Source organism: Lycorma delicatula, chromosome 11 (assembly GCF_047948215.1).
Source record: "Lycorma delicatula isolate Av1 chromosome 11, ASM4794821v1, whole genome shotgun sequence".
In the NCBI taxonomy this organism is placed as follows: domain Eukaryota; kingdom Metazoa; phylum Arthropoda; class Insecta; order Hemiptera; family Fulgoridae; genus Lycorma; species Lycorma delicatula.
The window spans coordinates 43,747,581-43,763,289 of record NC_134465.1 but is presented as its reverse complement, the minus strand read 5'-3'; the positions used below and the strand labels follow the sequence as shown (position 1 = coordinate 43,763,289).

Genomic DNA, 15,709 nt, shown 5'->3' with positions numbered 1-15,709 from the left:
GGGGATTCTAAATTTTGTATCCCTTTTTTTAATCGATCCCTTCTTCCTGAAAAAAGACCGCATGAATCTTATCATCCTTGCACGGCTGACCATAATATTTATAGCTTTATTTCATGAGGGTTAGGTATAAACCGGGCGTACTTTATCTTTTTTAATTATACATAATTTCTAATAAATGATTGTAATGTAAGTTAATTTTTTTTTTCTCGTTTTTTCCAGGACTAGCAGCAATCGCCAGGCTAGCCCACGGAGGGATGAAGGAAGCACAGTCTGATCCAGAAACTACAAATAATAATAATAATAATAATAACAATAATAATAATAATAATGAAAATAATAGAACAATAAGCGGATTTCCTCCAGGATTATTATCACCAGGACAATTATTTCCTACAGCGTTAATGAGTCCGTTAGCATCGTTACATGCCGGTACGTTATTTCATCATTCGTTAAGTTGGGCACCGCCGCAAACCACATCTAATATTCACGTTAAAACAACGCCGATGACAACGACGGCAACAGCTAGAAGCAGCGGTAGATCGACTAGCAAACATAGTAAAAAGGTCGTAATAGATGTCGACGATGGAACGACAACCGGCGCGCCTTTATCACCACCGACATCCGGTTCGTCGCCGCAATCGACGGCATCATCCGGCGGCGGCCAGGATGTTTCATCCGTAAAAGAGATTAAAGATAATAGCAATAGAGAAAAAGTTTTTACTTGCGGTATATGTAATAGATCTTTCGGTTACAAACACGTTTTACAAAATCACGAAAGGACTCATACGGGAGAAAAACCGTTCGAATGCGTTCAATGCCATAAACGTTTTACCCGCGACCATCATTTAAAAACCCACATGAGATTGCACACGGGCGAAAAACCGTATCATTGTACGCACTGCGATCGTCATTTCGTTCAGGTCGCTAATTTACGAAGACATCTTAGGGTTCATACGGGCGAACGTCCGTACGCTTGTGAATTATGTTCGTCAAAATTTTCCGATTCGAATCAGTTAAAAGCTCATATGTTAATACATAAAGGTGAAAAACCGTTTGAATGCCTTAAATGTTCCGGTAGATTTAGACGTAGACATCATTTAATGCATCATAAATGTCACGGTAAAAAGGTTAGGGCTGATGTTGAGACAAGAGAGATATACAATAATAAATTGGTCGATGATATCGACAACGTTGAAAACGAGGAAGACAACCGTAGCGCCGAGTCTACCGAACACCGTAATTTAAATCTTCACGATGATATAATAGATGAAGATGTCGATTTAGAATTAGAACCTATCGACGACGAAGTTATTAATTATAAAAAACCGCATAATAATAACAATAATAACGGCGAACGGAGTAGACAAAGAGAAAGGAAATCGCGTGATATACGTAGGGTCGTCAGATTTCCGCATCACCATCACCACCACCACGTTCACGACCACGATCTTCATGTATCTCCACCTCCGTTACAAACCCAAATACCGGCGGCATTATTACCGGAACAGACAGAACCTGAAGATTTATCGTTATCATCAAAACGTTTAAAATGTAGTAATAATACGTCACCGAGATACGAAAGCGACGATAATAGTACGTTAACAGTGCCATGGCAACAAAGACATCCAAAATTTCGAAGGCATCTTACGCCACCGTTATCGTAGTTTTTAATTACAATTATCATTAAGTTACGATAATCAGTCAAATCAATCTATTGTTCAAACGATTACGGGTATATAAAACGAGATATAGTAAACTATGTTACTTATTTAAAAAATATGAATTATTATTTTTTTACATATTAATTTTATTTTTTTAAATCGTAACTTGTATTTTATTATATTATTAAATGGTGAAAAATATGTTTTTATATTTTACGTTTTATCTTCTCGTTTTTAATTATGAAATAGTTAATTAGTATTTTATTTATGTATAAAAATAGTTTTATTGAAAATAAATTTGCTGTCGTAATAATATATATTAAATTTAAAAATTATAAAGTTTGATTTTACAATAAAAATATGTTTCATATTTAAATTTCTTTAATATATTATAATTAAAATTATTTTAGTTTTTTTTTATGTCCTACGTGAAAGAAATGAAACTATAAATTTGGAATCGTTACGTATTATTTTAGAAATTTCTTTAATTTATATAAAATTATAACTTTTGTATTTTATCTGTATTTGAAAGTACCATCTTTGTCGACTGAAACGTGATTTCAGTTATAAAAAAAATATCTGTAATAACACATCGAATCAAATTATATAATAAAACATTTAGAAATAACTTTATAAAAAAAATTTTATTGTAAAATTTGATTCGGTATTTAATCAAAAATGTCAAAAAAAGTTCACCTTATTTTTATTACTGACAATCGTGGATAAGGCAAAAGATATATATGTACTGTATGTGTTAATAAGTTTCATCTGATATTAAAACACTTTATTTTTTAAATGAGTATATATAACCTTAGGTACACGTTTGAATATAAAATTTTCACAAATGTTCAATATGTCTTCCTCCTATTATGTCGAGCGACCATGTCTGGTGTTATTGCAGCTACTGCTATTTTTATGCGGTTTCCCATTTCATCCACAGTCGCTGGAAGAGGAATTGAACGTAGTTTTTCACTCGCTCCCAAAAGAAAAAAAAAATCAGACTGAGAAATCGAGCGGTTTTGGTGGTCATCGGCGAAATTCCAAATCGGCAGGTCCCTTACTGGCGAAAGCTCGTCTTTTTGAAACGTTTGGACTTGCGAACGCCATCGCAGAGGTCCTCTATTCTACTAGAAAGTAGATTCAGAAACCGCCAGCCGGCGCAGTATTTTCAGATATGATATTTACGTAACGTCATTTGCCATAAAATTGTACTTACCGTGAATCTATTCTCAGGAAATTGAGAAAAAGACATAAGACTTTCGTATCTACGTTATACGGTTCGTTTTGGTGAAAAGCCATCGGTAAAATGAAATGTATCTTTCTGATACACTGAATAAAATATTTTTTTTATTAAAATATGAGTAAAACTAATAGTCTTTGACAATTTCATAAATTATCTAAAACGACTAAAAATTATTTCTTATGACGTACTCAAAATTTTAGTTTGAACGTTTTATAAAGATTTGATTAGACACACTAAGTCACTCTACATCGTTTGTAAGCTATACGACACAAAATTAAAGTCAAACATGGAATTTTATGATCGTATTAAACAAAAAGAAAAACTTGTGATTTAGTATCTCATGGAAAGCGAGGAATAAACCTTTTTTTAAGTTCTTTACCGAAATAATATACTATTAGAGATTAGTATGTTTTGTCTGTTAAAAATTCAAATTGTATTCTACTACATTTAGATCTGAACGTATTATGAACATAAAGATTGTAACTTCTCTTGTACCTATTATATTATAGATACGTTAAATGTATCGTAGTTATGAAAATATCGTGATAAAAGATTCATAAATAACCATCGGCAAATAATAAAATATATATTGAGGTATGGTTTCACGAATAATTATATAATCAACCTGAAAATCTGTTTGAATTCCATAAATCATCTATTATATTTTTTCAAAATTATGTTACCACTCACTCTGTGGGGATGAATATTTATCTATTCATTTATTAACAGTGCAACCAACATGTACGATATTGAACTATAGCCTATAACTTTTAGCGAGTTACATCAAAGAAGTAAGCAGTTACAGTTAACATGTAATAAACACATAGGCATAAATACTAGTACTAATTGAGGACTAAAGTTTAGTATCGTACATTTTTGGCGCCCTGTTAATAGGTAATAGATAAATATTCATCCCGATTGAATGGTAACATAATTTTGAAACATATTGTATTAACAAGTTAAACTTATTAAAACTATTACATTAGAATGCAAACTACTTTTTCTTTTTTTTTTTATCAAAAGCGCATATTGTTTGAAACGAATGAGCAACATTTTAAACACGATAAAAGTATATAATTGCCATGTTTTTATCCGTGGTAATTGGCTGATTTAGAATCGTAATTTGAGAAATTGGGGCCAATATTAAATATAATTTGTATAAAATTCATTACCAGATTGTGGCAAAAAAAAATTTGATATTTCAAGTCGAGCAACTGAATTTTATAAACTGGAAATTTGATTTGCAAAAATTAATAAAGTAAAATAATTTGTTCACCATTTAATTTATAATATAAGTTATATAATATAATAAATATTATATTGTATATAATCAGTGATAATTATATTATAAATTTTAATGTAAATATTTAAATATTCTTGAATTATTGTTACTTATAATATTAATAATTATAATGTATTAATATTTAATACTATATTGTAATGTTATAATTTATGTATTATTATAATAATAATAAGAAATTTTTCTATACATTTTCCTATTTTTATTAAATTATCTTTGTATGTTGTTATTAATCAATTTTAGTAATCGTTCAAAAAAAAAGCCATTTACCATTTTTATAATACTATCGTAATTTTTATTTTAATAAAAACGTTTGTATTTTTTAATTTATTAATGCTCATCATAAATAATTAATTTAATATTTTAAATATTTTTTGTTTAAAATGTTAATAAATATGTAAATATTTTAAAAATTATATCTTTAGAATATTAAATTTTCAAAAAATAAATTATACATTTTTAGATAGTAATTATTAGCCCTTTGAATATTATTTTTTACTATTTTATGATTGAGATTTTAGGTTATCAAAAAAAAAAAATTTCCGTGGAAGTAAATTGAACTGTTTTCATAATCTTTTAAAGGGTTTTTTTAAACATAAAATTAATCGTTCATATCTTTACGCAAATCTGTTTAAAATAAAGCCGTTAATTAAATCCTAACATTCAAAGAATTTTACATAATTAAAAAGTTTTACTTCATCAGCGATGAAGCTAAATTTTAGTTGTTTATTATTCTAATAAAAAATTTTAATAATGAATTTCTTCTTAAATAATCCTCATTTTATGGAATCGTCAATTATTGTTCATATTTGTGCCAGGCAATTTTTATAAGTTTATTTATAAAATTAATCTGTAAATTATTTTTACGTTAGCGGATTATTAAAACTGTTTTTCTTTACCTGGCACCTTTATAGACTTCAGCTTTTAATTTTTTTTTCTAATTTGCGTTTTCTATTTTATTATTATAGCCATATCAAATGTGTTTTTCTCCTTTATAGAATTAGTGGTTCATCGTAACTAGACTGTTTACAATATCTTAATACCTATTAGGCTTTAGCTTGTTTGTTGGAATCACTTCAATAAATAAACTTTTTGGTGTATAATTTTCCTCTTTAAGATTTCAAATTTTTTTTAATATCAAAGGGTTAATTAAAAAATAAAAATAATATTTCCTGCATTTTATAAATTTTAATTGTTGTATTTTTTAATAGATGTTTTTTTTATTCAAATATTTTAAAATCTAATTAATTACTTGTACGTTTCTTAATATTTATCTTAATTTAGATAATATTAAAAAATGAACTAATTTTTTTAATGTTACATCATTCTATTTAGTTAAATTTGAAATATCTAATTACATGATTTGAAAGATTCTAATTAAATATTCTACAATTATGGAATAAAGTTGATGTGATTTTTTTTAAAAATAATATATACATGCCAAATATAAAATAGTATTTGAGATTTCTAATCAATTTTCATATTATTGTTATTATTATTATTAATTTCAATTATTAAATGACCATAAATTTAATTCCTTGATAAGTATCGGTTGTATGTAAAAATTTATATTCTGTAAAGAGTTATTCTTGGACAACGTGTAACAGATATTATAATTTCTTGGTAATTAATTAATCCTTAAGCTGATTTACAAATCTTTCGATTACTTATAATCCTACCCTACCAAACGGCGAAGTACATAGGTAAATACGTTAGCGCTGACGCGAATACACAAGCTATCATGTGACAGTTCTATTTCCAATTTCACGATTACTGTCCACAAAATTCACTACCTATATCCGGCCCGGAGGACCAAAAAATGTTTAAGAGAAATCGAGAGTCTGGCCTGAGGTAGTGATTTGAAAAGAAATTAAATAACACTAAACTCAGTTAAATTAAATTAAAACTCAGTTATTAGGTTACGTAGTCAAACGTAGACACAAAGAAAAATAATTTAATATATATATGTTAGATAACAATATAAATTCAATGAAAGCAATTACAAAAAAATATATACACTTGAAAAGAACTAAAGTCATTTTGAAACACAAAAAAAAATATAAGTCTTGAATTAAGTTCTTTTTACTTATAACCAAATAAACAAAACTAAGAATGCGTCCATGGTTACACAACACTTCTTTTTTTTTACTTGAAAGCAGACGATAAAGAATGTCTTCAAACGTGACTAAATATCGTTGTTGTAGAAATTTGTTTAATATATGTGAACATTTCATATTTCATACTTAAAGCAAAAAATACTATCTTACACATGACTGAGATCAGGTGAAAGTTAATTTACATGCAGTTACATCAGTTACCGTGTGGTTTACATGAAACAATATTTGTATTTTAGAACACTATTAAATTAAAGATGGCTGCGACCCCAACCAAAAACCGAACAGTATATATATATATAGTATCGATATAATCGATATATATATATCGATATGTATGCGAAAAAAATATCGAAATTTTGCGAAAATTTAGTACTTTTTAACCGGATCCGAATTTTCGGAGGAAAATCGGATCCGGTTAAAATATCGCAAATATCTCGAAAACGGTCGGCCGTAGCGCTCTGAAAATCTGTTCCGACCCCCTGGTCTATAACCCATACGTTCCCAGTTGTACCTATCGGATGATAATATTTTCAAGTGCCCCCGGAGACGCCATTCGGAATTGGGGAAGGGATGCGATGGGGTGCCACCGTAATATCTCGGCAACCGCTTGACAGATTTTTGCCATTCAAACGGCGTATGTATCAGCAAGTCGAGCGCTAACTGTCTAACGCATCGGGTATACACTCGATCAACCGGATCTTGATTATTCAGAAATTAAATCGATTATCCCCTTTGTTTAGATTACGACTCGCCTACCGTAAAACGTACAGATCCGATTTTTCGTTAAATACGCTCAAAAATGTGCGCTAGCGCAACTGTAAAGTATAAAATTATAAAGACTAAAAAGTATAAAATAAAAAAATATATAAAAATTTCATCCCAGAATGGATTTGACAACAAGCTTTGATGATGATGATATGTTAGTTTATGTAAAAGTCATAGCTACAAATTAAAAATTTGATATTATTGCCAATTTTTTCATGTGCGTAATAAATGGCCTAAAAAGTGAGGCCAGAAACACCAAATTTTTTGTTTATAGCTATGACTTTTCACATAATCTTACATATCATCATCAAAGCTTTTCAAATCCATTTTGAGATACCATCCTAAAATTATTTTTTTACATTTCAGCGCGTTTAATTTACGAGTGGTATTTAAAAATTTTTTTTTACATATTTTTTATTTATTTATTCGATTGTTTTTTTTTTTTTTCATAAAATAATGAACTATAACCAAAACATAGGCGCCGGAATATACCGATCACTAGCGGAAAATCCCGAATCGTTAGTATGAATTTCAAGAGTTAAATTTCTAATTTACCTTTCGTTATATCAATCCTCATCATTCAAGAAAAATATTTTTACACAAAGGTTATCAATTTTAGACTCCTAATAATCCCATACTGAGAGGCCGACCGCCAGAACAACCCGCCTGGAGGGCCTAGTTGTGGAGGCGTGCCTACGGTACGCCCTCCAGCTAGTTATTTATAAATCAAAAGATGCTAAAGTTTACATTCCCAATTTATGTATTTTATTAGAAGAAAATTTAATATTTTAATGAACTCTTTTTTTTCCGATCATCTAAAAAAAAAAAATACTCATTATGTACTCCTGTCAACCCTATTTAAACTCATTCTATCTGAAAATCCTTTTTTTTTCTTTTTTTTTTAATTTCTTATTGTTCACGTTTTCATACCGTGAAGTACATTGAAGTTAATTTTTTTATTAATCTACTCTTAATTCTATACAGTGATTCATTTAAAATTTCGTTTCAGAGTATTTCATTTATTGAAGTTTTAAAGCAGGAGTAGTTGAAGTAATTGTATGTTTATGATTAGAAAATTTCTGTATGTACATATATTTTTCTCATTTTCTGAAACGCTGCATTCTTTCCGATAAAATATGTAATTGAATATTAATCGGGTATATAATATGGCTTTCTCTTTGGTAACATAACAACAAATGAATCTGTACGTAGATGTGTTGAGCTCCATTAACCCGTGTACTTCTCACTAATCTGTAATTTTAACACCATTACCGCTTCCTTATAATCGATTATTCTCTCCCTATACTCCTCGGTTGTTCTAAATTTGGTGAATACAAAATTAGCCATGAGTTGTCCTCTTGCCGCCTACATATTGTGCTGAGTTGAGTATAAAGCAATATTTATTGTTAGCCAGAAAAAATTCCTGACCGCCAGTGAAACTCTGGCTTGCTCCTCCCTACTTCTCTTCTCAAGGGATGAGTGAATGAACCTTTTCGTTGGGGTTTTACTAAGAAGAATGGATTATTCTAAGAGCCTATCTCGTCTAGGTTACAAAATACTTTAATGAGCACGACTGATTCTCCAGTCGGAAGACAAGGTCCTGGTTCGGCCTGGGATCACCGATACGGGAACCCGATCCGGTTTGTAGAGGTTACATCTGGAAAATCAAGGTGTAACATAAGAGAACCTTGTATAAGATTCTTTAAAAAATATTAATTTATAAAAAATGTCTAAAATTTATGACTATAGTATTCACAATTTGTATAATTTCGTCAGAAATCGCATAAAACAGGATTTCTGCCTAATTGTGAACATAATTTTTTGTAAAATGTTGACTCATGATCCATATTTTAATCCTGCTTTTTAAAACCTTCATTAAAAAAATTATTTTTGATTGAATTTATTTTGGTGGTTTTCAATTTTTTTTTGACTTTAACATACTTATTTTAAATTAAATTTTTCATTTAAAAAGAAAAATAGTAGAGTTAATTCCACAACAGTATTTTAAGATAAAGAATAATTTTGCTTCTCTATTTACATTTTTTTTTGTCTTCAGTCATTTTGACTGGTTTGATGCAGCTCTCCAAGATTCCCTATCTAGTGCTAGTCGTTTCTCTATTTACATAAATTAACAAAATTTTACGTAGCGGCCGAAAGAAAATCTTTTCCATGATTTTGTTCCTTTATTATTTTTTTTTTTTGTAACCGAGGTAATTTATTTAAAATCTTTATAATGTTAGATATTTTTTTTAATTTTCTTGAAATTAAAAATAAAGATTATTCTTTAAGTTCATTTACACCCCCTATTAGTTTAAACACTTATTTTTTAAACTGAAGGTGGACGACAATTTCTTTTAAATGATTCACTTTGTAGTAAATTTTAATTTAAAAATAATAGTTTTTAAACATGCATAAATAATTTTCTTTAGTGTTTAATGAGTCGTAAGTTATTTATTTTTTTAATCATATTTATTAATATATTTAACTTTCTATCCGCGGTCAATTATTTAGCCCGTAACATTTTTGGGGGTTTTCTTAATTTGTCATTTAAGTGCGAGATAAAAACAAGGATTTGTTTTATTCTGGAACGAATTATTTTTATTATCTTCCACTATTGAATTACTTTACGAATCGCAAACAAGTTTTCTTCTTTTTTTTATTATAATTTAATCCTATTTGATTTTAATTATTTTACATAATTGAAACAATTATTCGATAAGCCTTCACTTTTCAATTTTCCTATGAATATTTTTTTTTTGAATGTTTTTTTTCACGCTTGCTTTAAGATTTACGCTTACTTCTGTTGTGATAATGGTTCTTTATTTTAAACTAAACTCAAGAATAATTAAATAAAATAACAGATGCATTCGATGGATAAATATTGATATATTTTGTTTCCTAATTTAAAATGTATGTTACGTTTATTCCTATAAGTTTCCAAGACGGTAATGTAATGTGGTATCCGATGAATTTTTTTGTTTGATGTATAATGTATCGAACGCTAATACTATTTTCAATTAATTTAATTAGATTTTAGAGAAATGTAATTGTAATTGTTGTTTATTTTTTATTAAATTATTTTATACAGACTGTATTTTTATTATATATTTTATTAGTTAATTACACAATATCAGGGATTATGACAGTCTGATTATATTATTCCATTATTATTATTATTGTAATATATATAATATTTGTATAAAAACTACTGTAGTTTGTATGATGTACAATACTTGTTTGTTTATTTGTTTTATTTTATTTTTTATATGATTTTTTTACATAATTATTTGAATATATATTTTTTTAATTTGTATATTTTTTATCTAGTTACATAAAAAAGAAAATAAGACTTGACCGTGTAAATTATTAAGGTAATTTGGTTCGATGTTCCTCATTATGTTATTTATTATTACTATTATCAACATTGTTTTATTAATAATAATAATAAATAAATAAAATTTTATTGTTAAAGATAATTTATTTGTTTTTAAGCTAATTGAAAAAAATTATGTACAAGTTAATAATAATAATATTTATTTTCACCATATTTTTATTAATCTACAATTTTTGTTTATTTTTTATTTATTTTTAACCCATTTACCGATTAATTTTTATAGAGCACAGTTGAGGTTGTTGCAATATATTTTTGTTTCATAAATAACACACACTTACAGGTAGTTTTTTTTTTATTTATTAAAATATTTTCGTACCGTTACATATTTTTTTCATAATTAATTAATAAAATATCTTTTTCCACATTACAAAATGCGAAAACAAAGATCAGACCGTTTTAAAAGTACTGGCAGAACCGGATGGTTAAGTCATTGTGCTCTACAAAGAACACTGGAAATTGATGACTATGTGGTCTAATGCGGCCTCAAAAGAAAAAAAAATTACGGGATATTTATAAACCTATGAAACATTTTATTAAATAATTATTATCTATATATATAAAAATCAATGTGTGTCTGTCTGTTCCAACTTAACTCGAGATCTACCGGACAGATTTGTCTAAAATTTTGCCCACCTACACTTTGAAGCCCTGCGGTGAACATAGGCTAATATTATTGGTGTTACTTTTAAGTTACTTATCTGTTACTGTATTTTGGTGATAGAGTTTGTCAATATTTTATGGACATATATATATATATATATATATAGAGCGTTAATAAAATATGGGAAACCTTAACTTACTTTTCAACAGTTAAATATAAAAGAATTTAATTTAGTACATGCTTCTATCTCAAAAAATCTAGTTTTTAGATGAGAACACGACATTTTTAACACCCAAAAGTTCTCGGGATGACAAATGGCAGGATCGTACCACATGATTTAAAGGGAGTTGAAAAAAATTCTCGACTTAAAAATCTTCTGGCTTTGTTAATCCTAACCAAAATGGTAGCCATTTAATATTTTTGAATGCTAGTTATTAATAAATTATGAAACAGATTCTAAATTGTATTATTTTAAAATTAATTTTAACTTTTCAGTATTGTTTTATATACCTCATAGATATTCAGTGTACCTTTGTAGAAGTTGCACATATTTAGATAGAATTTCATCCTAATTGCAAAGAAGAATATTCCAATTTAATCAGTGTTACAACAGTGGTAAAACGATCTCAAAGTTTAATGAAATCAGAAAAAAATTAATGGAGGGGGTTACTTAAAAACTTTCATAAATCCCTTTAAGAATAATTTTTTTTTAACCTCCCGGACCACAGGTATGAGGATGAGATGAATAATCATAATTTTTATAGCGTGTGTGAAAATACCATGCCTGACCGGGATTCGAACCCGGGACCTCCGGATGAAAAGCCGAGACGCTACCACTCGCGCTATGGAGGCCGGCCCTTTAAAAAGAAATTTCATTTAACCCAACGATCACGATGTGCACCTCCATCCAACATGAGGTGCGATTCCTGTTCAAAGTTATGTCAAGATTTTATTTACGTACTGTCTGGAAATAAAGTGGATTGTCATATTTGTAGTCGATTTATTAAACTGTGGTATTTTATTGTTTCTTCTAAAAAGTCAAAGTAGATTATTCATGTTATTATAGACTTTATGAAGAAAAATCGCCCGTATGCATTTACCTTGCATAAATCATGTTCGACTTTGTCACGTCTGGCTCATGTCCAATAACCGTAAATGTCTTTTTGATCAGTCGAATTCATCCGTAATGGAAATTCATAGTCTCGTTCGCATAAAATATTTTAGATCGCTAAAAATGCGCGATTCCACGTCATCATCGACCTGATCTATAGAAATTTTATCTAGAAATATACATTTTTTTTTTACATAAATATACATTGTCCGTATCGTTTGAAGTTTGTAATGTTTTCGCTTTAATTTTTTTATAAAGAATTTGACATATAAAAGATTACAAGCTTGTTGCATGTGAGGTGAATTTTCCGAGTCTGTGTTAGATTCTGGATTTCTCAAACATGATCCAAAACAATCCCTTTATTTTGTCTCGCATCTCAGGTTATTTACAGTACATAAGCAACCATCATTCCAAAACTTTTTTATACCGCTTCATGTTATTTTACATAAACGGATCCTTCTAGATGTATACTCAAACGTGTTATTGCACTCAAAAATGCTTTTTCATATTGATTCAACATCGTGGTAACTTCATGCACATGGTTTCTTTAAAAATTATTTGAAGAGTTTACCTTCATTTAAATATAATAATTCACAATTTGTGTACTGTATCTCATTCAAATATTTTCCTGGACTTTTGAATAACTAGATATTTTTTTTAAATTCCAAAGAGGTTGTTTTACTGGAAACGTATCCTCGATCACTGTATTATAAATCGTTGTGCATTTTTTGTCAATGTACTGTGAAAAGATTCCTTCATTTAAAACTGTTGGAATCATTGACAATAGCGAGGAAAAAATCACGAAATACGTTTTACCTCCTGCCGTAATATTTAACATTGCAACTTATTGTAGCATTTTTAATAAGTCCTCATGCTTTCTCTTGAAATCTAGTCTAGCAGAGAAATCATCATATACGTGTGTGCCGTTAGGTAGTCTTACACGACGTGAATCTTATTTCTCTTCGTTTCTATACACTTTTTAGTTTCCAATAGCTGTAATTTCCTTCTGATCTTAATTTTTTTTCATCATCTCTTCTTTATATCTTCTACTGATCATGCTATTACTATTTTTATATTCAATCCTTTTTTTCATTATATGTTCCAGTTCATTGGCTTTCTTTCTTTGGATTGCTCTGATTAAACCTCTATTCTCATCCCCTTTCCTCATAACTTTTTCATTTTTCACGTTTTGTACGTTTAATTTTATTACAATACAGTTCACCGCACACATTTTGAGTGTTTTTTTATCTTTTTATCTGTCCGTTCTCTTTAGTAAACATAAAACACTTATTTGATTCTACAACTTAATAATTACTTCGTTGTACGAAGTAAAGGAAATATTGTGAACGCGAAAAATTTCGGTTTTTAAATTTCAACGGAAATATACATTTTGATCATCCCTGAATCCATTTTGACTTGTTTCGGCTTGACGTCTGTATGTACTTACGTATGTATCTCCCATAACTCAAAAACGATTAGCCGTAGGATGTTGGAATTATGGATTTAGGACTTTTGTAACATCTAGTTATGCACCTCCTATTTTGATTGCAATCGACTGAACCAAAAATGCCCAAAATTAACAAAAAAATTGGATTTTGAACTTTTTCTTAATTGTAGTAATAAGCCTTCATCAAGAGATTTCAACGATATAAGTGGTACTTATTTTCATTCTTCCCAGAATTATAGCCAATAAAATTTTAATTAATGAAATATTCGAGGGAAAAGCACATCGGTTCGAATCGGACTTCATCTCCTTTTTTTAATCTAAATATCTTGATTAATTAATTAAATTAAAAGATTTATTATTAAATTAAAAGATTTATTAATTAAATTAAAAGATTTATTAATTAAATAATTAATCTCTCGTAAAAAATAAAAATTACAAATATTTTTAATAAAATAAAATTTTATGTACTTTTCATTTTAAATAAACCTGTAAATGTAATTTCATAGGCGTACAAGGAAGTCATAAGGTGTCCAAATCAGATTTTTGTTTTTTTAATTTGTATTAAATATTTGCTTACCATATTACCAGTTATTCTGGTTTTTAAATTCTTTTTAGTTTTGTAAACTTCTATCATGTTTTCAGTTATATTTACGTGATCTTCAATTATTATTTTTATTATTATTCTGCAAGTTTTGCTATCGAAATTATTATGATAAAGTTTAAAATATTTTGTTTGATTTGTCATTAAAAAATTAGTAATTTTTATAAAGTTAAAGTGTAATAATTTATTTATTCTGATATCAAATTGGAATATTCATTCATAAAGTATAAAATAATTTTAGTTTAAAATAATTTTTAGAAGATCCATGAATAATTTTTTGATAACATAGATTTAAAAAAAAATTAGATATCGCATTTTTAATAATTAGATTAGGTTTACAATAACAATATAAAGGCACTTATTTCAATATTGTAGTTTGTTATTTTTAATCGAAATTATTAAAAATTAATTACAAATCATTATCAGAAGTTTTCTCTTGCTTGTTGGAGACGGCTCATATGTAATGAATTATTTTTCAATAGAATGGGGATATATTAATTAAAATTTATATTGTGTTTTGTAGCTGTAGTAAACCTAAACATAGAAGTAAGTCATAATTTCTTTTCTCTGAAATTAATGATTAATGACTATTTAGCTAGATTCTATCATGACCACCGAGTATAGTTGTCATTTGTAGAAATGTTTAAAATTTTAACGTTAACATTGTAATTTTACATAAAATTTTAGAAGTTAATTAATTACTTCAGTAAGTCTCGGCATAGATTGCCTTGCTACTGACGATGCCTGTTTTTTTTTTGTTTTTTTTCAGTTTTCACTCGTACCTTATGTTTGATTACATATACAGCCATTTTTTATAGACATTAATAATAATTAAAAATATTGTAAAACTGCCCAAAACCAGTCCATATTTTTAAACCTTTATATTATCAAAGTCTGCATAAACGGGTTTGTCATAAGAATGAAGAATTCCAAACCGTTAAGGTTTGAATCAGCATCTTTTTGAATAGAAAGTCAATGCTGAGTTGTCCTGATCTGATATCTCTCATTAGTTAAAAAAAAAATAAAATAAAATCCCACAGAGAAGTTTTTGTGGTGTATTATTATAATATTCATTTTCTTATTTTTTGTGTATACAACAATAAATAAGATAAAGTTTTGATTTTTATAAAGCCACAATACAATTTGTCTGGTCGTTTTCAAAAACTATAATAATAATAGCAGATAAAAAAAGAAAAAGAATGAAGTATTATGAATATAAAGAAGTAAATGAAAAGGATTGAAGAAAAAGCAAAGTAGAATAATAAATGTATGACAAAAGCAAGCGATGTACAGAAAGAAATACATCAGCCATCATCCAGCCGCATAAGCCTTAAACCTTCTTTTTGCTTCTTCTGTCTACTATCTAATATATATATATATATATATATATATATATATATATATAAAAGAAGAAAGCCTAATCTTCTCCTACACAATGGGGGGGTCTTCGTCTCATTCATATAAAAAAA

At 27.9% G+C, this 15,709-nt stretch overlaps 1 protein-coding gene across 1 annotated transcript; it reads left to right on the top strand.

The window, feature by feature from the left end:
* The first annotated feature begins 254 nt into the window (after positions 1 to 254).
* LOC142332521 (uncharacterized) lies at positions 255 to 1,664 on the top strand. The gene is made up of 2 exons (XM_075378969.1): positions 255 to 1,413; positions 1,501 to 1,664. Exons 1-2 carry the CDS (start codon positions 255 to 257, stop codon positions 1,662 to 1,664), a joined length of 1,323 nt encoding a protein of 440 aa, XP_075235084.1.
* Positions 1,665 to 15,709: the final 14,045 nt, after the last annotated feature.

Bases quoted from the DNA above. Each gene is read 5' to 3' on its own strand.
- LOC142332521 (XM_075378969.1), top strand. From the start codon at position 255: ATGAAGGAAGCACAGTCTGATCCAGAAACTACAAATAATAATAATAAT. The intron at 1,414-1,500 runs ATCACCATCACC...CGGCATTATTAC, and splicing joins TAGGGTCGTCAGATTTCCGC to CGGAACAGACAGAACCTGAA.